The sequence below is a fragment of the Nerophis lumbriciformis genome, linkage group LG23 (assembly GCF_033978685.3).
Source record: "Nerophis lumbriciformis linkage group LG23, RoL_Nlum_v2.1, whole genome shotgun sequence".
Taxonomy (NCBI): domain Eukaryota; kingdom Metazoa; phylum Chordata; class Actinopteri; order Syngnathiformes; family Syngnathidae; genus Nerophis; species Nerophis lumbriciformis.
Genome location: NC_084570.2, coordinates 42514035 through 42536323, shown reverse-complemented (window position 1 = coordinate 42536323; position 22289 = coordinate 42514035). Strand labels below are relative to the sequence as shown.

Sequence of the window (22289 nt, the reverse complement as noted above, 5' to 3'; positions counted from 1 at the left end):
ACAATATACTTAAATACAATGTTTGACAACATGAAAGTATAAGAAATAATTGTTCTTAAAAAAATAAAAATAAATAAAAAAATGTAAATAAGCTCAGCAGGTCCCCGGATGTTAGCTCGATCGGCCATGGCGCCCACGGCTACTGCTAATGTCAACATGACCACTAATGGCAACGTGGAGCAGAAGGTGTTGCAGTATGAGAAGTTTATTGACGACGTCTTGAAGAAGGATTTACAGTAAGAGACGTGCCACCGCGAATGTCCTGTGGTTTGGTTTCCGTGCTCGGTTTCACTGATAAATAAATGCACGGTAGCTAAGATGGCTGTTAACTTGCAGCAAAAGATCAGTGAACTTGTCAACATACAACATACAAGTACATGTCCACATGGTTAGAGCTTGTTTGTTATACAACATACAAGTACATGTCCACGTGGTTAGAGCTTGTTTGTTGCTTTTCAGAGCGGTGATGGAGCAGCGAGACTCCGTTTATGATCAAACAGCTCAGTACCTGCAGCTCAAGAACACCATACAGAGTTTGCAGGTATGCACACACAAATTACATTTAGACTTAGACAAACTTTATTGATCCACAAGGGAAATTGTTCCACGCAGTAGCTCAGTTTCAAAGGATGGAAATGATAATGCAGGTATTAAGTATTGAATAGACTAAACATGTGCCATAGTAGCAATTTAAAATATACTGTAACATATATGTAATATTTACATATTATATACAAAGTATATAATATATACTGATATATTATATTTTTATATAATATATACAATATATAACAAATCCCAATTACCATGTACAATATTACAGTATATGTAACAGCTGCAGCAAAAAAATAAATACACAAGAAGTGACTTGCATGTACAGAATGTTGTTGTGTGTGTTGTAACAGGAGACAGGCTCTCAGCGCCTGAAGACAGATGTTGACCTGGGATGTAACTTCTACGTTCAGGCAGAAGTGTAAGCTTTTTTCCTCTCTCCCATAGTAGTCATCATAACAACAATAGTAACTAGAAAATGCAATGCTGAAGGAATGTAGAATATTGTAAGAATATGTTTGCAGGCCTCAAATTTTTACTTTTTAAGGTCAAGGCAAGTGTCACCTTAAAGGAGGGCTCATATTTTAGGGCACCAAGGCAAACATTATTTTCTTTGAAGGCAGGGGCTCCAAAGCATGCTTGCATACACATACCTTTTTTTTAAATTCATTATTAATTTAAACTTTTTAGCTTTTTGTCATTTCATGATGCCTTTATCTCTATGTTTACCTTTTGATAGAGGGAACTATTTTTTTATATTTTTAAAGTTATGTGCATGTAGATGCTGTATTGGGACAGATCCATTAAGAGTTTGAGCAGAAATATGTCGTATAGGAATTAACTACACACAACAAAATATTAACAAAATGATGTGTCAAATGTTTTTTAAAGTAATACCTTTGTGACATGAATTTTTTTTTTAAACATGGCGTTTACTTTTTGATATCAAAATAAAACACAAACCAGTTTGGCTAATGAAGATAAAGTCTAATAAACAAGATGTGTTCTTCTCTAACGCCCCCTTGTGGTTCAGTACAACAGTTTGGCCAACAACAACAAAAACAGGGGTGACACCTCCTTAACTCTGTCACAGCAGCTGATAGACGCTGTATTGTTAGAATGAAAGCAACATCATATAGTTTTTCTCCTTGGCTGTGTACTTTTAGCGTGGGGACAAGTGTATCCAATATTGTCCACACCTGTCTCCATCTAACAGCAGTGCTTAAACACATGGCAGGAAGCAAGGGAAAATGACTGTAGCGTCCCGGAAGAGTTGGTGCTGCAAGGAATTCTGGGAATGTGTTCTGTTGTGTTGCGGTGCAAATATTCTCCCGAAATGTGTTTGTCATTGTTGTTTAGTATGGTCTCACTATGTGGCACAGATTTTTGACAGTGTTGGCGTTGTTCATACGGCTACCCTTAGTGTGACATGTAAGTGTTGAGTAAGTATACTCCGAGGGTGGATCCTTTGAGCGAGATTAAAGGTGTTGCTACACCGTGACTAGAAAGCCAAGTGATGAAAATGCGCATGGGTCTGACTTTGTGTTGTTTAAAATGAATTAATAATTATAGGGTTTTCGGTAATTTATAAAGGAGACGGTCTTACTAAACATCTGGAGTTTAATCTCTATTTATCCTTATGTCGTTGACCATTATATCCCATGTCCATTAACAAGGAAAGAGTCAAGGGCAGTCACAGCAAGGTGTTGCCGCAAATGTTGGTCAATTTTTAGGGCATTACGGCAAATGAGAGGGCGGTCGCGGCAATTGCCGCGGTTGCCGTAGTTAAATTCGAGCCCTGTGTTTGAATGTACAGTAGGAATGGTTTGAATATTGAAGTATGCTGGTTTAAATGCAAGTGGAATGTATAAGGAAAGGTGGAAACGGTTTAACTGTGAAATGGTTTGAATGTAAATATACTGTGATTGTAGGAACAATTATTATGTTGAAGACAGGAGACTGTACTGCAACCTAGTATGGATTTAGAAATGAAAAATGTATGTGATAATTGTTGAATATTTTTTGGTATTTCACTAACTATAACTGTTAGCATATTATCATAGTACTGTCAGCATGCTAGTTTTTTTTAGCTAACTTTGCTAATTTTTCAGGTACACACCTCAGAGTAATATATTTTGGTACTTGATGCATGTTACAGTTAGCATTTTAGCATGCTAACACTAGCATGCTAGATTTTTTTTTAGCTAATTTAGCAAGTATACAGCTCAGTGTCATATTTTTTGGTATTTACTAATGCTAACTGTTAGCATATTTTCATAGTACTGTCAGCATGCTAGTTTTTTTTAGCTAATTTTTTCGGTACACACCTCAAAGTAATACAATTTGGTACTTGATGCATGTTACAGTTAGCATTTTAGCATGCTAGAATTTTTTTTTTAGCTAATTTGGCAAGTATACAGATCAGTGTCATATTTTTTGGTATTTTACTAATGCTAACTGTTAGCATATTTTCATAGTACTGTCAGCATGCTACCTTTTTTAACTCAGCTAAGATAGGCTCCAGCACCCCCGCGACCCCAAAAGGGACAAGCGGTAGAAAATGGATGGATGGATGGATGGATGGATGGATGTCAGCATGCTAGTTTTTTTTAGCTCATTTTTACTCATTTTTTCCGTACACACCTCAGAGTAATACAATTTGGTACTTGACACATGTTACAGTTAGCATTTTAGCACGCTAACACTAGCATGGTAGATGTTTGTTTAGCTAATTTAGCAGGTATACAGCTTAGTGTCATATTTTTTGGCATTTCACTAATGATAACTGTTAGCATATTATCATAGTACTGTCAGCATGCTAGCTTTTTAAACTCATTTTACAAATTTTTTAGGTACACACCTCAGAGCAATACAATTTGGTACTTGACGCATTTTAGCATTCTAACACTGGCATGCTTGATTTTTTAGCTAATTAAGCAGGTATACAGCTCAGTTTCATATTTTGGTATTTCACTAATGCTAACTATTAGCATATTAGCATGGTATTGTCTGCATACTAGCTTTTTTAGCTCATTTTGCTCACATTTTTGTTACTTGACGCTTGCTAACTGTTAGCCTTTCTACCAAAATTGCATTTTCCAGTTGCCTGAAAAAGAATTGATATATTGTACTGGTTTTGAGGGTGAAAACTACCAAAATGGCCCCCGCATCCTTTGATTGTCAGTCTGGGGCTCTCAGGGAAAAGGTTTGGCCACCCCTGGTGTATGTTTTATTTTGACATGTGCACAAATGAATGCCTGCTAAAGATTTCATCCACAATGTAAGGAACTTCTGTGTGTTAACCCAGGGAGGACTCATCCAAGATCTTCGTGTTGGTGGGCTTTGGCTTTTTCGTGGAGATGGACCACACGGAAGCTCTGCGCTTCATCGACAAGAAGACAAATCAGCTCACAGCGTCAGTGACAACTCACCGCTTTTAGCATGTTTGCATTCGAGTTCCTGATGCGAGACGCTGCCGTGCTAATGCTGCTTGTGTCTTTTAGCTTCACGGATCAGCTGACCAAAGACGCTGCTAAAATCAAAGCAAACATCCGCATGGTGCTGGAGGTCAGTTTGCTCTTCACACATTCCAGGGGATGCGCTTGTTGATTTGATAATTGGTAAAAAATCAAACTGTTTTCCTCTTTCAGGGTCTGCGAGAACTTCAGGGCATTACAGATCTTCCAGAGCCCAGCAGAAGAGAAGTCTTCTAGATGTTTGGACTCATCTGTGAACCCCCCCGACACAGCCTGGCCAGGACCACCAGCAGGTCAGGATCAGTTTAATGGTTCTCCTGCAGATGTGCCTCAGACAGAGAGTGTGTCCTGCCAGGTCCACCCCTGGATACGATCCACCCAACTTCACCACAAGGCACCGCTCCGTCATCCAAACATGTCCGGTCGCCATGGCGACAAGACGATGGATCAGTCGTAGGATTTCTTTCTACCACAAAATCAATAAAGTAACTGTTTTTGTCAAGGTAGTCAAAGCTACTGGAAGTCTTGTTAGGGGGTGACATCAAACCTTTATTGTGAATCAAATGTCACTTTCAGAACAATAAAAGAGTGGGCGTGTGAATAATCCACATTTTGTATCATTAGCAGCACTAACGAGCGGCGTGAGTGGAGGAAGAACATGAAAGTGTTTCCACTCGAACATAGCTCCGCCCCCAATGAAGGCAAAGGATGGAAATGATTTCAGGAATAGGAAATCTCCCACGACATTGGAAACAGTGTATGTGACAACTTTTTATTTCATAATTATAACTTTTTATCTCATAATACAACTTTTTATTTCATAATTATAACTTTTTTATCTCATAATTTCAACTTCTTATCTCATAATTTCAACTTCTTATCTCATAATTTTGATTTTCACATAATTGCGACTTTTTATCCTATAATTATGACTTTCTAATTACATAATTTCGATTTTCTTATCATAATTTTCTAATTTTTTATCTAAATTATGCTTTTTAACTCATTATTATGACTTCAATTTCAACTTTCTTATCTCATAATTTCGACTTTTTATCCCACAATTATGACGTTCTTATCTAGTATCTTAGACTTTATTTCATAATTATGACTTTCTTATCCGGTATATTAGACTTTATCTCATAATTACGACTTTATCTCATAATTTTGACTTTTTATCCTATAATTATGCCTTTTTTTAACATAATTTTGACTTTTTAAACCAAATGTCAATATTGTATCTAAATTATGATTTCAAGTCATTTATTATGACTTCCATTTCAACTTTTGTATCTCATAATTTTGATTTATCTCATAATTACAACTTTTCCACGTAATTTACTTTTTATCACATCATTTCGATCTCATAATTTCACATTTTTATCTAAATTTATATTTTTTTAATCTCATGACTTCAATTTCAACTTCTCATAATTTCACATTTTTATGTCGTGTTATGACTTTCTAATCTAGTATATTAGACTTTATCTCATAATTTCGAATTTTATCACATAATTTCGAATTTTATCACATAATTTCGACTTGTTCACTAAATTTTGTGATTTTATCTCATTTTGACTTCCATTTCAACTTTTGTCTCTCATAATTTAGATTTCTCTCATAATTTAGACTTTCTATCTTACAATTGCGAATTTTTATCTCACAATTATGAATTTCTTATCTAGTAATCTAGACTTTATCTCAATTACAACTTTTTAATCCTATAATTATGACTTTTTAATCACATAATTATGAGTTTTTATCTTATAATTGTGACTTTCTTACCTAGTATATTAGACTATCTCATAATTACGACTTTATCTCATATATTCGACTTTTTCCACATAATTAAGACTTTTAATCCCATAATTTACTTTTTATCACATAATTTCGACTTTTTTTTTACACAAATTGTTATTTTATCTCATTATCAACTTTTGTATCTAATATCTCATAATTTTGACTTTCTATCTCACAATTGTGAATTTTTGTCTCACAATTATGACTTTCTTATTTTGTAATCTAGACTTTATCTCAATTAAGATTCATCAATCCTATAATTAAGATAATTTTAATCACATAATTTTGACTTTATCTCATTTCACATTTTTATCTAAATTATTACTTTTTATCTCATTATTATGACCTCATTTTCACTTTCAATGTTCACTTTTGATTTATCCCATAATTTCACATTTTATATCTCATAATTATGACTTGATATCTCATTATTTCGACTTTATCTCATAATTACAACTTTTTCCACATAATTGACTTTTCATCACAATTTTAATCTTATAATTGAACATTTTTATCCAAATTATGTCTTTTTAATCTCGTGTGAGGAACGCGCATGGCTGCAGTTTTAGTGATCCCAAGATGCAGGAACCAGGAGAACGGAGAGCAGGTGAGATGAGTTTAATTTACTCAAAACAGAAATAGAGCTGTCTTGCATGTAAGAGTTCACAACATAAATCAATCTTCAAGCACTGAGGAGTGCTCGAGACAGCCATAAATAGAGACATGCTGATTGGCAGCAGGTGTGGACCGGCTGCCAATCAACAGCAGGTGAGGGAAGTACCAGAGTGCTCAGCGGGACAAACAGGAAATAGGAACAAAATAAGAGCACTGATGGGAAGTAAATACAAATCAAGGAAACAAACAGAAATGAAGTAACAGATCGTCACATCATGACTTCAATTTAAATTTTATTATCTCATAATTATGACTTTTTTTTTTTATCTAGTAAGACTTTATCTCAATTATGATTTCTTTTAATCACATAATTTTGACTTTCTTATCTCATAATTTTACATTTTTATCTAAATTATGACTTTATCTCATAATTGACTTTTTGTCACATCATTTTGGTCTCATAATTTCACATTTTTATCTAAAATTTGATTTTTTAATCTCATGACTTCAATTTCAACTTCTCATAATTTCGATTTTTTTATCTCATAATTATGACTTTCTTATCTAGTATATTAGACTCAAAATTACGACTTGTATGTCATAATTTTGACTTTTTCCACATAATTATGACTTTTTATCCTATAATTGACTTTGTATCACATTATTTCGACTTTTTCACGTGATTTTATCTCCTTATTATGACTTCCATTTCAACTTTTGTATCTCATAATTTTGACTTTGTATCTCCAAATTGCAAATTTGTATCTTTATTATCTAGTAATCTAGACTCTATCTCAATTACGTCTTTTTAATGACATAATTTTGACTTTTTATCTCATAATTATGACTTTCTTATATAGTATATGAAACTTTCTCATATGTACGACTACCATAATTTCGCCTTTTTCCACATAATTACTACTTTTTATCCTATAATTGTCATTTTATCACATAATTTCGTCTTTTTCCACATGTCTAAATTATGATTTTATCTCGTTATTATGACTTCCATTTCAAATGTTATATCTCATAATTTTGATTTTAGCTCATAATTTACACTTTCTATCTCACAATTGCGAATTTTTGTCTCACAATTATGACTTTCCTATCTAGCAATCTAGACTTTATCTCAATTACGATGTATTAATCCTATAATTATGACTTTTTAATCACATCATTTTGACTTTCTTATCTCATGTCAAATTTGTATCTAAATTATGACTTTTTATCTCATTATTATGACTTCAATTTCACTTTCAATGTTCAATGTTTTATCCCATAATTTCAAATTTTCTATCTCATGACTTTATATCTCGTTAATTCGACTTTATCTAATGATTACAACTTTTTCCACATAATTGACTTTTTATCACAATTTTGATCTCATAATTTCACATTTTTATTCATATTTTGACTTTTTGATCTCATGACTTCAATTTCAATTTTCTTATCTCATAATTTTGACTTCATCTCATAATTACGACTTTTTTATCTTATTATTTTGACTTTCTAATCTCATAATTACAACCCTTTTATCTCACAATGTCAACTTTTTTTATGTTTGACTTTTATTATAATAATTTCAAGGCTTTTTCTTTTTTATTATCTCAAAACACCTTTTAAATTGGGATCTTATTATGCAAAACCTACAATTCTTACTTGTTGGGACCCGTTTTTGAGTATTTGGGTTCCCCATCAGTCCCGAAAATGTAAAATCAATGCATGGTGGATATATTTAGTTACGTCCAATGTTCCCTCTAATTTTTCATGTGTGTGAGCAAACACAAAAACTCCCTGAGCCTTCAGTGGAGCACATGTGAGCAACAGCACACGTGCACACTGTGGCTACACCAGCAGCACACCTGTCCCAAACCTGACTAAATAACAACTTCAATCTCCATCCATCCATCCATCCATTTTCTACCGCTTGTCCCTTTCGGGGTCGCGGGGGGTGATGGAGCCTATCTCAGCTGCATTCGGGTGGAAGGCGGGGTACACCGTGGACAAGTCCCCACCTCACCGCAGGGCCAACACAGATAGACAGACAACATTCTCTTACTATTATAAACAATTGACAGCAGTCATTTCCATGAGGTTATTTTTCTAATATAAGTGTTTAGGCCCACTTAGAATGACAGTAACAAAAAATATTGTTTTTCATGAACTGTGTACTTGTATTGTTTGTCTGGGTGGAGGTCATGCCTTGGAAATAATTTGTACCCCTTTCAGACATTGCATTTAGTTCCCATTAAAACATTCACATGTTGCACAATGAGATGTAAGCAGGGGATCATGTGTACATTCCTGCAACTTCCTATTTTTATTAGTATTTATTTATTATACTAACAGCATTTCATGATTAATATTTATAAATTAAGATTCCTAATAAATGACACTAGAATAAGCACACATTTGATTGGTAAATCATAGTGTAACGACCTGGAATTACACTTTATGTGTGGTGTTGGAGTTGTCCGACTTTTTGTGTGGCTGTAAACTCATCACTGGCTAAGTGCCATATGTGCATGTGTTGGCGCAAGTGAGAAAGAGCGAGCGGCTGCTGTTGATTTAACAAAGTTGGTTTTGCTGGTTTGAAATGACCAGTTTTGCTAGATATATTTTTTTTACTAATGTTTTGGTGATGTGTTTATGGCTGACAATAAAGAGTTTTGCTCAGTAAAGCGTCTCGACAGACGTTACAATATTTGAGCAATGTCGTGTCGAAAATTGTTATGCGCTTATTTTTTTATTTGATTTTGTGCGTGGCATAGATTTGCTGTGTGCAGAGGATGCTTGAGCAGTGCGCAATTGCACATGCGCGCACCTTAGAGGGAACATTGGTTACGTCAACAGATATTTCTATTTGAGGGTTAATTTATGGGCCAAACTATATCAGGGAATGACTTTTGGTCCATATGGCCCAGCCCTACACTGGTTTTAGCGACAATGCTAGCACAGTTTAGGGATGTGTTGAATTGAGTGTTACAGTAGCACTGTGTTTATATGGGCAACATGTACCTTGTTTGAGTGTTAATAATGACATTTTAATATTTAAGACATTTCATATTACTAGTACATTCTTTTCTGTGCTACAAAAACATTTCTGTACTATTTTTTTTTTTTTTTCATTTAGTAGCACCGGTGCTACGAGTGAAAAAGCCAAGCGTACAAAGATGGCTGTCGTGACTGAGAATGGTGGGGAGTATAGCTGTGTGATGCGAGCCAGGTTTATGGTAATGTGGCAGCATCATGGTCAGGTACCACATCATATCTGTCAGCATTATTAGCGTTTAATTCGTCTAACAAAAGCCATAGAATGTTTTATGTGTGTGTTTGTATTTTGCCAAAATGATCAAATAATAATATATGGTAGGTTTTAAAATGTTTTTCTGTCCCCTTGAGGAAATGGCATAAAGAGTAAGATGTCACTTGGACAATGAGGTACAGAACAGAGGGGATTGACTTCTTTTTTATTTATGGTTTTAAGCGATTATTCTTATTATTTCTTGACAAATCGTTTCCATCATCCAGCTATTGATTTCCGGTGTCTGGTTAAAAAGAATAAAAACAGAATGTGTTGTTTTAAGCGATTAAAACAGGGGTACACCGAAATATGACGCCAAGGCCATTTTGATATTTTATTTTCTAAACCAATGCAACAAATTGATTTTTTAACCTTTAGAGCTCCCCTCCAGTTTGGTCCCGGAGACCCAGAAAAGTCATTAAAATGGTAAAAATAAGTCATATATAGTTTTTTTCTATACGACATTTCTAGATCAACTTTAGACTTTTCTATATAATTGGTTTTTTTTATGTTTTATGTCTTTTTTGTTAGAGGGAAAACCTGTTTTATGGTAAACACACAATATGCAATATTTCCCCCAGAACAAAATGTAATATTTGATGTGAAGTAGTAGGAGACCCATATAAGTCAATCATTCATAACATTGATTTTGATTCATTATTATTTTTCTAGCAATACATTTTTTTTATTCTCAGGGTTCTAAAAGCGCCTCATATTTATAAAAGTGTTAGTTTTATTTGATGTTTTACTTTCAGCGCTTAAATCTTCATATGAACTTGATCTTATTCTGTCGATTATACATTTTATTATTTTCTGATGTTTTTTTTGTTTGTTTTATGCCCACACAATGTTACGGCACACACTCAAATTATGCAATATTTCCCTAAAAAATATTTCAAAGTGGAATATTTCATGTGAAATACTTTTAGCCTCGGTCAGAAATTCATAACATTTATTTTGATTCATTATTATCTTTTGATCATGAACATTGTTTGTAATTATCTGGGTTCTAAAAGGGCCTCACATTTATAAAAGTGTTTGTTTTATTTTATGTTTTACTTTCAGCGCCTAAATCTTCATATCAACTTCAGCTTATTCTGTCAATTATACATTTTTATAAAAAAAATTTAATCTTTTTTTTGGTTTATTTTATGCCCTTTTTTCCCCCAACAAAACCTTTTTTTTTTTTACGGCATACACTCAAATTGTGCAATATTTCCCTAAAAAATATTTCAAACTGGAATATTTGATGTGAAATACTTTTAGCCTCGGTCAGAAATACATTACATTTATTTTGATTCATTATTATTTTTTGAGCAATAACATTGTTTTCAATTCTCGGGGTTCTAAAAGGGCCTCACATTTATAAAAGTGTGAGTTTTATTTTATTTTTTACCTTTAGCGCCTGAATCTTTAGATCAATTTCAGCTTATTTGGTCGATTATAAATTTTTATTATTTTTTAAATCTTTTTATATTTCCCCCAACAAGTATTTCAAAGTGCAATATTTGATGTAAAGAAATAGCAGACCCATATAGGTCAATAAATCATAACAACATTGATTTTGATTCTTTTTTTTTTTTTTAACAATATCATTCTATTTAATTCTCAGGGTTCTAAAAGGGCCTCACATTTATAAAAGTGTTAGTTTTATTAAAAAAAATGTTACTTTCAGTGCTTAAATCTTCATATCAACTTCAGCTTATTCTGTCAATTATTTATTTTATTATTTTTTTATGTTTGTTTGTTTAATGTCCTTTATTCCCAATGAAAACTTTTTGTTACAGGAATTATGCAATATTTCCCCAAAAAATATTTCAAAGTGGAATATTTGGTGTAAAATACTTTTAGCCTCGGTCAGAAATTCACAACATTGATTTTGATTCATTATTATTTTTTTAACAATAGCATTATTTTAATTCTCAGGGTTCTAAAAGGGCCTCACATCTATAAAAGTGTGAGTTTTAGGTTTTACTTTCAGCACTTAAATTCTCAGATGAACTTCAGCTTATTCTGTCGATTAAATTTTTGTATTATTTTTTAAATCTTTTTTGTTCGTTTTATGCCCTTTTTTTTTTTTTCCCAACAAAGACTTTTTTTGTTACGGCACACACTCAAATTATGCAATATTTCCCCAAAAAATATTTCAAAGTTGAATATTTGATGTGAAATACTTTTAGCTTCTGTCAGAAATACATAACATTTATTTTGATTCATTGTTATTTTTTGAGCAATGACAGCTTTAAAGAAAAAAACCTTGTGTTATTAGAGTCAACATTCGAACAAATACCTGACGGAGCAGGTGGCGACTTTGGAAGAATAAAACGCACACTTAAAGGAGAAGGCGGACGATGCTGAGCGCAATAGCCGTTCTTCGAACCTCGTTTCGTTGGTGTACTGAGCGAGGTGAAGGAAATGATGTCATTGCCTTCATCGGTGACCTCATCCCGTTACTCCTCGGCACGGGGCCTGTCCATAGTTCTCACAGTTTATCAGGCGAAACAGCTCCGGGGCGCCATCCTCTGGAAGGGGTGCCAAATTGCAGAATGTAAAAAAATGTAAACAATAAAAACATGTAAATAAAAACATTTGTATAATGCGCATTCTGTACACTTAATTGGAACGTTTTTTTTTATTTCTTAACTAACCTATAAATAAGGCGAAACAGCTCCGGGGCGCCATCCTCTGGAGGAGGCGCCAAATTACAGAATGTAAAAAAAAAAATAAACGAATTAAATGTCATCAATAAGAACATGTAAATAAAAATGTTTGTATAATGTGCATTATGTACACTTAATTGGAACGTTTTTTTTTGTTTTGTTTTTGTTTTTTTAATAACCTAATAATCAGGCGAAACTGTCACCATCCTCTGGAGGGGTTGCCAAATTGCAGATGTAAAAAAAAATGTAAACAATAAAAACATGTAAATAAAAATATTTGTATAATGCGCATTCTGTACACTTAATTGGAATGTTTTTGTTTTCTTTAAATAACCTAATAATCAGGCGAAACAGCTCCCTGGCGCCATCCTCTGGAGGAGGCGCCAAATTACAGAATGTGAAAAAATAAATAAGTAATTAAATGTCAACAATAAAAACATGTAAATAAAAATGTTTGTTTAATGCGCATTCTGTACACTTAAATGGAAGTTTTTGTTTTTGTTTTTTTGAATAATCTAATAATCAGGCGAAACAGGCGCCATCCTCTGGAGGGGGCGCCAAATTGCAGAATGTAAAAAAAATGTAAACAATAAAAACATGTAAATAAAAATATTTGTATAATGCGCATTCTGTACACTTAATTGGAACGTTTTTGATTTCTTTAAATAACCAAATAATCAGGCGAAACAGCTCCGAGGCGCCATCCTCTGGAGGAGGCGCCAATTTACAAAATGTGGGGGGAAAAAAGAAAAAAAGTAATTAAATGTCAGCAATAAAAGCATGTAAATAAAAATGTTTGTTTAATGCGCATTCTGTACACTTAAATTGAACGTTTTTTTGTTTGTTTTTTAAAATAACCTAATAATCAGGCGAAACAGGCGCCATCCTATGGAGGAGGCGCCAAATTGCAGAATGTAAAAAAAATGTAAACAATACAAACATATAAATAAAAATATTTGTATAATGCACATTCTGTACACTTAATTGGAACGTTTTTGTTTTCTTTAAATAACCTAATAATCAGGCGGAACAGCTCGGGGCGCCATCCTCTGGAGGAGGCGCCAAGTTACAGAATGTGAAAAAAAATTAAAAATAATAATAATTAAATGTCAACAATAAAAACATGTAAATAAAAATGTTCGTTTAATGTGCATTCTGTACACTTAATTGGAACATTTTTGTTTTCTTTAAATAACCTAATAATCAGGAGAAACAGCTCGGAGCGCCATCCTCTGGAGGAGGTGCCAAATTACAGAATGTGAAATAAATAAATAATTAAATGTCAACAATAAAAACATGTAAATAAAAATGTTTGTTTAATGCACATTCTGTACACTTAAATGGAACGTTTTTGTTGTTGTTTTAAGTAAACCTAATAATCAGGCGAAACAGGCGCCATCGTCTGGAGGGGGTGCCAAATTGCAGAATGTAAAAAAAATGTAAACAATAAAAACATGTAAATAGAAATATTTGAAAAACGTGCATTCTGTACACTTAATTGGAACGTTTTTGTTTTCTTTAAATAACCTAATAATCAGGTGAAACAGCTCTGGGGCGCCATCCTCTGGAGGGGGCGCCAAATTGCAGAATGTGAAAAAAAAAATTAAATGTCAACAATAAAAACATGTAAATAAAAATGTTTGTATAATGCGCAGTCTGTACACTTAATTGGAACGTTTTTTTTTTTTAAATAACCCAATAATCAGGCGAAACAGGCGCAAAATGTAAAATAAAAAAAATCTTAACTATAAAATGATGTAAATAAATGTTTGTAAAATGCGCACTCTGTACACTTAATTGGAACAGGTTTGTTTTTTTAATAACCTATGACCTATGACACCTTTCCTTCGCCCATGTGGCGTGAACCTGCTGAAACTGAACAATAATAAAGTTATTCTTTGTTGTAAGTTTATATTTTTTTCTTTCATGTTAATAGGGATACAATGTTATGCAGAGGTGTACTTACAACATTTTTACAGATTTGATCATATTTACCGTATACTCTATATTGTTTCTTCTTTCTCGGGGACGTCCATCCATCCATTTTCTACCGCTTATTCCCTTTGGGGTCGCTGGAGCCTATCTCAGCTACAATCGGGCGGAAGGCGGGGTACACCCTGGACAAGTCGCCACCTCATCGCAGGGCCAACGCAGATAGACAGACAACATTCACACACTAGGGCCAATTTAGTGTTGCCAATCAACTTATCCCCAGGTGCATGTCTTTGGAAGTGGGAGGAAGCCGGAATACCCGGAGGGAACCCACGCAGTCACGGGGAGAACATGCAAACTCCACACAGAAAGATCCCGAGCCCGGGATTGAACCCAAGACTACTCAGGACCTTCGTATTGTGAGGCAGATGCACTAACCCCTCTGCCACCGTGAAGCCCTTCTCGGGGACGTAACAGAAAATAATTGAGTAGCACTGGTTTAAAGTCACGTAGCACAAGGATGTGTTTTTTGCTGCCAGGCTCCGCCCACTATGAATAGGTACAAATAATTTCTGACCAATCCAGCACTTCATGGTGTCATCGTCATCATTTGTACCAAATTGGATCAGAATCTGACATCGCCGAGCGATTTTTTAAGTTTCAGACGCTGTGATGAGCTATCGGCTCAAAGTTTGGCGCCATGCCACGCCCACATCCTAAATTTGGCGCCATGCCACGCCCACAACCTGTGACGTAGGCAAATTTCCTTCGCAAATGACCATCTTTCGGCTTTTTTGGTCCAAGTCGCTTGAAAGAGTTGGTTGAAGTACGACCCCTGTTTTTCAGCCTACAACTGGCCGACAGAAACCAAGATGGCCGACTTCCTGTTTGCTTTCAAGTAAGGGTTCTTGAAACTTTTTACGCGCGTCCTCTCATGATTTTCGAGGTGATATGTGACTCTGGCAGCGAGGATTCCTTTTTTCACGTTTTTTTTAAGGGGGCGCTACTGAGTCAAATTTAAAATTTCCTCTTTGCACCCCCCCCCCAAAAAAAAAGTTTAAAAAATTTTTTGGCGGAACTGAGGTGCCTTCATGTTAAGGGCCTCATGAATGACCGCTCATTTGATTGGTCGCTGCAACTGATGTTTCAAAGTCTTCAAGAAAGAAAGAAGGAAAGAAAAAGGAAAAAAATAAATAAAGAAGGAAAGAAAGAAATAAGGAAGGAAGGAAAGAAAGAAAGAAAGAAATGAAGAAGGAAAGAAAGAAAAAAGGAATGAAAGAAAGAAAGAAGAAAAGAAATAATGAAGAAAAGAAATAAATAGGGAATGAAAGAACGAAAGAAAGAAGGATGGAAAGATGAAGGAAAGAAAGAAAGAAATAGGGAATGAAAGAAAGAAGGCAGGAAAGAAAGAAAGAAGGAATTAAAGAAGGAAAGAAAGAAAGAGAGAAAGAAAGAAAGAGAGAAAGAAAGAAGGAAACAAAGAAAGACAGAAAAAAGAAAGAAAGAAAAAAAAGAAAGAAAGAAATAATTAAAGAAAGACAAAAAAAGGAAAGAAAGAAGGAAAGAAAGAAAGAAATATGGAAAGAAGGAAAGAAAGAAAGAAGGAAGGAAAGAAAAAAGGAAAGAAAGAATGAAGAAAATAAAGAGAGAGAAAAAGAAAGAAGGAAAGAAAGAAATAGACAGAAAAAAGAAAGAAAGAAGGAAGGAAAGAAATAAAGAAGGAAAGAAAGAAGGAAGAAAAGAAAGAGAGAAAAAAGAAAGAAGGAAAGAAAAAAAGACATAAAAAAGAAAGAAAGAAAAAAACAAAGAAAAAAGAAGGAAAGAAAGAAAAAAGAAGGAAATAAAGAAAGAAATAAACGATTGAAGAAATAAAGAAATCTTAGTGAATGTGTAACGTTAGATGACCTACATCAGGGGTGCTCACACTTTCTCAGCAGGCGAGCTACTTTTCAATTGATCAAGTCGTGGGGATCTACCTCATTCATATATATCATTTATATTTACTTATTTATGAAATAGATGTTTTTGTTAATAAGTTAAAGGTGTTTAATGATAATGCAAGCATGTTTAACACATATAGTTAATATTGTTAATACATTAAAGGTGTTTAATGATAATACAAGCATGTTTAACACATATAGTTAATATTGTTAACAAGTTAAAGGTGTTTAAAGATAATACAAGAATGTTTAATACATATAGTTAATATTGTTAATAAATTAAAGGTGTTTAATGATAATACAAGCATGTTTAACACATATAGTTAATATTGTTAACAAGTTAAAGGTGTTTAAAGATAATACAAGAATGTTTAATACATATAGTTAATATTGTTAATAAATTAAAGGTGTTTAATGATATCACAAGTATGTTTAATACATATAGTTAATATTGTTAACAAGTTAAAGGTGTTTAATGATAATACAAGCATGTTTAACACATATAGTTAATATTGTTAATAAGTTAAAGGTGTTTAAAGATAATGCAAGCATGTTTAACACATATAGTTAATATTGTTAACAAGTTAAGGTGTTTAAAGATAATACATGCATGTTTAACACATATAGATTCCTTTCTTTCATGAAGACAAGAATATAAGTTGGTGTATTACCTGATTCTGATGACTTGCATTGATTGGAATCAGACAGTGGTGCTAAAAACGTCCGCATTTTGGAATGGAGGAGAAAAAAGTCCTCCTTTCTGTCCAATACCACATGAAAGTGGTTGGTTTTTGGCATCTTATTTGTCCAGCTTCCGTACTCCTTTGTATACACTTTACAAGAAATACATTGTCGGCAAACTCTGTAGCTTGCTAGCTTGTGCACGCCAGCTTTCTGAGACTCTTGTTTTGTTAGCGCAACTGTGCAACTGTGCAGTCGGTCTTTGGAGTTTTGACGACAGGTACGGCGCCAGAGTCTGTTGAAATAAAGTGTTTCTCGCCTTCCAGTCGGTAATTTTAATGAGCTGGCAGCAGCCAGCGTCATCTCAGAAGACCCTCGGGTGCCGTGAATGTCAATCAAGTGACGAAAGTGACGTCATAGTGAAGATTTATGATCGCTCATTTTTAGGACTATTTTTTAATGCCTGGCTGGTGATCGACTGACACACCCTCCGAGATCGACCGGTAGCTCGCGATCGACGTAATGAGCACCCCTGACCTACATAGTTTAAGCATCATCAGGGTTTCTAATAGTTTGTGAAGGAAAACATTACAGCTTGTGAAGCAGTTACATAGTGATAGCATAGACTAGACTAGACTAGCATAGACTAGACTAGACTAACATAGACTAGACTAGACTAACATAGACTACACTAGCAAAGACTAGACTAGACTAGCATGGACTAGACTAACAGACTAGACTTACATAGTCTAGGCTATGCTAGTCTAGACTAACAAACTAGACTATCATAGACTAGACTAACATAGTTTAGACTAGCATGGTTAGACTAACAAACTAGACTAGACTAACATAGGCTAAACTAACATAGACTAGAATAGACTAGACTAACAGTGAATAGACTAACATAGACTAGACTAACATAGAATAGATTAACATAGACTGGACTAACAATGACTAGACTAACATAGCCTAGACTAGATTAGCTTAGGCTAGACTAACAGACTAGACTAGCAAAGAATAGATTAACATAGACTATACTAACAATGACTAGACTAACATAGCCTAGACTAGATTAGCATAGACTAGACTAGCATAGTCTAGACTAACATAGTTTAGACTAACATTTACTAGACTAGACTAGCATAGACTAGACTAACATAGACTAGACTAGCCTAGACTAGCATAGATTAGACTAACACAGACTAGACCAGCATAGACTAGACTGGCATAGCCTAGACTAACATAGTCTAGACTAGTATAGACTAGACTAGCATAGACTAGACTAGACTATCATAGACTAGCATAGGCTAGACTAGCATAGACTACTAGAGCATACAATCACTATTTAACAGTATTATTATCATGTCTCACCTCCCCTAAAAGTGGATGTTCCTGCTTCCTTTCTGTGTGTACATTTATGGCTCCAGCACCCCCGCGACCCCGTAAGGGACAAGCGGTAGGAAATGGATGGATGGATGGACGATCCGCATGCTTCCTTTATCCAGCAGGTGTCATGATGAACAAGATGGCGGCAAAAGTGGCGACCAATCAAATGAGCTCCGGGGAGCGGGGGGCGTGGTCATGCCTGTTTCTAAACAGGAAAAAGAACACGTTGAACATGAGCAGCACTGTGACGTCACAGGTGTTGTTGTCACGTGACTATTGTTGCCGTTCACAACCAAATTGTATTGAAATCCCTCCAACTAATTGTGTGACATTTATTCTTCAACATCCTGCTCATTTACTCAATATGAAGGTAATGGGGACCCTCGTGGGGGAAGGGGCGGCACACACGCATGCGCACACACTAGTGCGCGACCACCCAATTTAAAACACACACACACACACACACACACTGAATTGGAAACACTGACACGCGTGAGGAGGCAGCAGGTTAGAAACATTTGTTCTTGTTAAATGTGACTAACATATTTTAATGACCTTATTAATATTTTAACATTATCACAAGTAAAAACGTACATAAAAAGTTTTTTTGTTTTTTTAATGTATTTTTGTAGAAGAAGTTGGATTGTTTGGAAAATTCTCTCCTCTCATTGGTCAGCATGGACGCGTCGACGAGCTCCAGCCAATCAGAGTGCATCTCCAGCCAGCCCATGGCCAACAGACCACGCCCACTGCAATGTGCAGGTGACCTAAGATGCTAATGTTAGCTTAGCACAGTATTCCTTTTTGCAGATGCTTTATTATTATTATTGTCACCTGAAGACAAGGCCCCGCCCCTTCGCTCTGTTACAGCAGAGGACGAAGACTCGTCGGTGGCCCCTCCCCCTGTGCATCCATTTCCTGTTTCATCCACAAGCACTCACCATCCTCATCACCACCACCTCTCCTCCAATACAAGCCCCACCTCCTTCAAGGTGGACGCCGCCCACATCAAAGAAGTAGCAGGAGACGGTGAGTAAACAAGATTTATGTTTATTTTTTATCCTAAAAATAAATACTTTGCTGCCAACGGGCGCCCGGCTCTCTCTGCAGTTGAGTAGCTAACGCTTCACTTTGGTTTTTTTCAACGTGCTAGTTGGTTAGCATGCTATGCTAGATGCTAACGTTAAAACAGCACGGATGAGTTCACTGACACTTTGGGACAGGAAGTAGAAAAATTAACACACACACCCAGCATGTTTATCAGCGGGACACCGTCATGGACCTTATCTCTCTGTAACACACACACACACACACACACAAACACACACACATTGAAAACATTACATGTGGCGTCCGCCCAGGTCAGTGAACGCAACATCTCTGCAGACAGATGACACTATGATCTTCTCGTCTCCGCAGTTGCGTTTACTTTCCATGCCGAGAATTGTAAACACACGCATTCACTGTGTAAATAATATTCAGGAGTGTTCTGTGTTGCGTTCAAAGACAGCGCATTCACTGTCTGCGGAAGATTGAAGTAATGATGCCTTCACTGTCCCTGTCAATCTGTTGAGTCAGTGTCAGTGAACGCAACATCTGCACTATGATCTCTTCTCTCCTCCGCCGATGCATTTACTGTCCATACAGGCAGTTGTAAACAGGACACATTCAGATTATATTGAAGTGATTCTGCCTCTGCTGTCCTGTGCTGCGTTCACTGTCCCTACAGACAGTTGTAAACACGACACATTCACTGTGTGCAGATTATATTGAAGTGATTCTCCCTCCACTGCCCTGTGCTGCGTTCACTGTCTCGACAGACAGTTGAAAAGACGACACTTTCAAAGTGTGCTGATTATTTTGAAATGATACCTTTACAGTCCTGTGTTGCATTCACTGTCCATGCAGGCAGTTGTAAACACGTCATAGTCAGATTATGTTGAAGTGCTTCTGCCTCCGCTGCCCTGTGTTGCGTTCACTGTTCCTACAGACAGTTGTGAAGATGAAGCATCCAATGTGTGCAGATTTTTTTGAAACAATAATGCCTTCACTGTCCTGTGTTGCATTCACTAGTGCATATTATTCAAGTCCCGATGCCTTCACTGTCCCTGTAAATTTTACAAGTCATTGAACGCAACATTTGTACAGACAGATGATTTTTGACCTCATGATGTCCTCTTCTCTCCTCCACATTTGTGTTTACTGTCCATGCAGACAGTTGTAAAAGCGACACATTTAATTGTGTGCAGATTATTTTGAAATGATGATGCCTTCACTGTCCTGTGTTGCGTTCACTATCCCTGCAGACGGTGCATATTATTTAAATCATGATGCCTTCACTGTCCCTGTCAATCGTCTGATTCTTTGAAAGCAACATCTGTGCAGACAGATGATGATTTTTGCTCCTAATCTCGGCTCCTCCCGGGTTGCGTTCACTGTCCATGCAGAGAGTTGTAAAGATGACACTTTCACTGTTTGTAGATTATTTTGACGTTGTTCTACCTTTCTCTATCCTGTGTTGTGTTCACTGTCCCTATATACAGCTGTAAAGACAACGCTTTCACTGTGAGCATATTATTTTGAAACGATGATGCCTTTACTGTCAATCTGTTGCGTTCACTAGTAAATATTATTTAAGTCATTATGTTGCGTTCACTATCCCTGTAGACAGTGCATGATATTTAAATCGTGATGCCTTCACTGTGTTGCGTTCATGAGTGCATATTAATTCAATCATGATGCCACTGTGCCTGTCAATCTTCTGAGTCACTGAACACAATATCTGTGCAAATTATTTTGAAATGATGATGCATTCACTGTCCTGTGTTGCGTTCACAATCCCTGCAGACGGTGCATATTATTTAAGTCATGATGCCTTCACTGTCCCTAAATCAATGAACGCAACACCTGTGCAGACAGATGATGGTTTTTGCTACTAATCTCGGTTTCTCCCGGGTTGCGTTCACTGTCCACGCAAAGAGTTGTAAACACGACACATTCACTGTGTGCAGATTATTTTGACGTTGTTCTACCTTTCTCTATCCTGTGTTGTGTTCACTGTCCCTGCAGGCAACTGTAAAGACGACGCTTTCACTGTGTGCATATTATTTTGAAACGATGATGCCTTTAAGGTCCTGTGTTGCATTTACTGTTTTTGCAGACTGTTGTAAAGGCGACGCATTTAATGTGTGCCGATTATTTTGAAACAATGATAATTGACATGTCTGTGCCTTCACTGTTCCTGTCAATCTTCTGAGTCATTAGACGCAACATCTGTGCAGATTATTTTCAGACGATGATGCCTTTACGGTCCCGTGTTGTGTTCACTATCCCTGCAGACAGTGCACATTATTCAAGTCATGATGCCTTCACTTTTCCTGTCAATCATCTGAGTCATTGAACGCAGCATCTGTGTAGACTTTGATTCTATAATCGCCTCTCCTCCACGGTTGCGTTCACTGGCCACGCAGACAGTTGTAAAGACGACACATTCAGGGTCTGCGAATTATTTCAAGTAATGGTGCCTTCACTGACCGAACAGGTGGTTAAAAAGGCGATGCATTCACCGTTTCTATATGTTGCGTTCACTGTCTCTACAGACTGCTGCGTTCACTGTCTGCTGGCGTGCTTGTTCTGTGAGCTGCTGTCCATGTGCTCCGCCGTGGGGGCGTGTCTGCCGTGCACAGGGGGTGTGGCCTGCTGCTGCGCCGCTGCCAATGACTGCTGCCGCTGCTGCTGCGTGGAGGCGCCGTGCACCGACGAGGCGTGTCAGGCGTCGTGGGACTGCGGGATGCTGGGGGAATGCTGCAACTCGGCCGACTGCTTGGAGATTTGTCTGGAATGTTGCTCCATCTGCTTCCCATCTTAGGGAGACATCCTCGCGACGTCGGCCATGTTTGCAGGACCTCTATGTGTGTGATTGACAGCACAAGAAGAGGCGGGG

General features: G+C 36.1%; 2 protein-coding genes and 1 long non-coding RNA gene across 4 annotated transcripts; 2 read left to right on the top strand and 1 right to left on the bottom strand.

The window, feature by feature from the left end:
* The first annotated feature begins 25 nt into the window (after positions 1-25).
* On the top strand, positions 26-4634 carry uxt (ubiquitously-expressed, prefoldin-like chaperone). Its single transcript, XM_061985494.2, has 6 exons — positions 26-236; positions 460-541; positions 906-973; positions 3860-3967; positions 4056-4119; positions 4203-4634. Exons 1-6 carry the CDS (start codon positions 109-111, stop codon positions 4263-4265), a joined length of 513 nt encoding a protein of 170 aa, XP_061841478.1. The 5' UTR covers positions 26-108; the 3' UTR covers positions 4266-4634.
* LOC133622657 (uncharacterized) lies at positions 4348-18477 on the bottom strand. The gene is made up of 3 exons (XR_009817811.1): positions 18332-18477; positions 12128-12269; positions 4348-4494 (listed from the first exon to the last, which is right to left on the bottom strand). It is a non-coding gene; the product is annotated as an uncharacterized lncRNA (long non-coding RNA).
* LOC133622654 (myoD family inhibitor domain-containing protein) lies at positions 14894-22281 on the top strand. 2 transcript variants are annotated; one of them, XM_072915922.1, is made up of 4 exons: positions 14894-15237; positions 18979-19108; positions 19187-19375; positions 21946-22281. In XM_072915922.1, exons 2-4 carry the CDS (start codon positions 19024-19026, stop codon positions 22212-22214), a joined length of 543 nt encoding a protein of 180 aa, XP_072772023.1. In that variant the 5' UTR covers positions 14894-15237; positions 18979-19023; the 3' UTR covers positions 22215-22281. The 2 variants fall into 2 exon arrangements, with proteins under 2 accessions (XP_072772023.1, XP_072772022.1); XM_072915921.1 differs by lacking the exon at positions 14894-15237 and adding an exon at positions 18678-18716.
* Positions 22282-22289: the final 8 nt, after the last annotated feature.

Excerpts from the sequence above, each read along its gene's own strand:
- LOC133622654 (XM_072915921.1), top strand. Across the intron at positions 19,109-19,186 it reads ACGCCCACTGCAATGTGCAG|ACAAGGCCCCGCCCCTTCGC; the intron begins GTGACCTAAGAT and ends TGTCACCTGAAG. Across the intron at positions 19,376-21,945 it reads CAAAGAAGTAGCAGGAGACG|ACTGCTGCGTTCACTGTCTG; the intron begins GTGAGTAAACAA and ends CTGTCTCTACAG.
- uxt (XM_061985494.2), top strand. The coding sequence starts at position 109 with ATGTTAGCTCGATCGGCCATGGCGCCCACGGCTACTGCTAATGTCAAC. Across the intron at positions 237-459 it reads GTCTTGAAGAAGGATTTACA|AGCGGTGATGGAGCAGCGAG; the intron begins GTAAGAGACGTG and ends GTTGCTTTTCAG. Across the intron at positions 3,968-4,055 it reads AAGACAAATCAGCTCACAGC|CTTCACGGATCAGCTGACCA; the intron begins GTCAGTGACAAC and ends TGTGTCTTTTAG.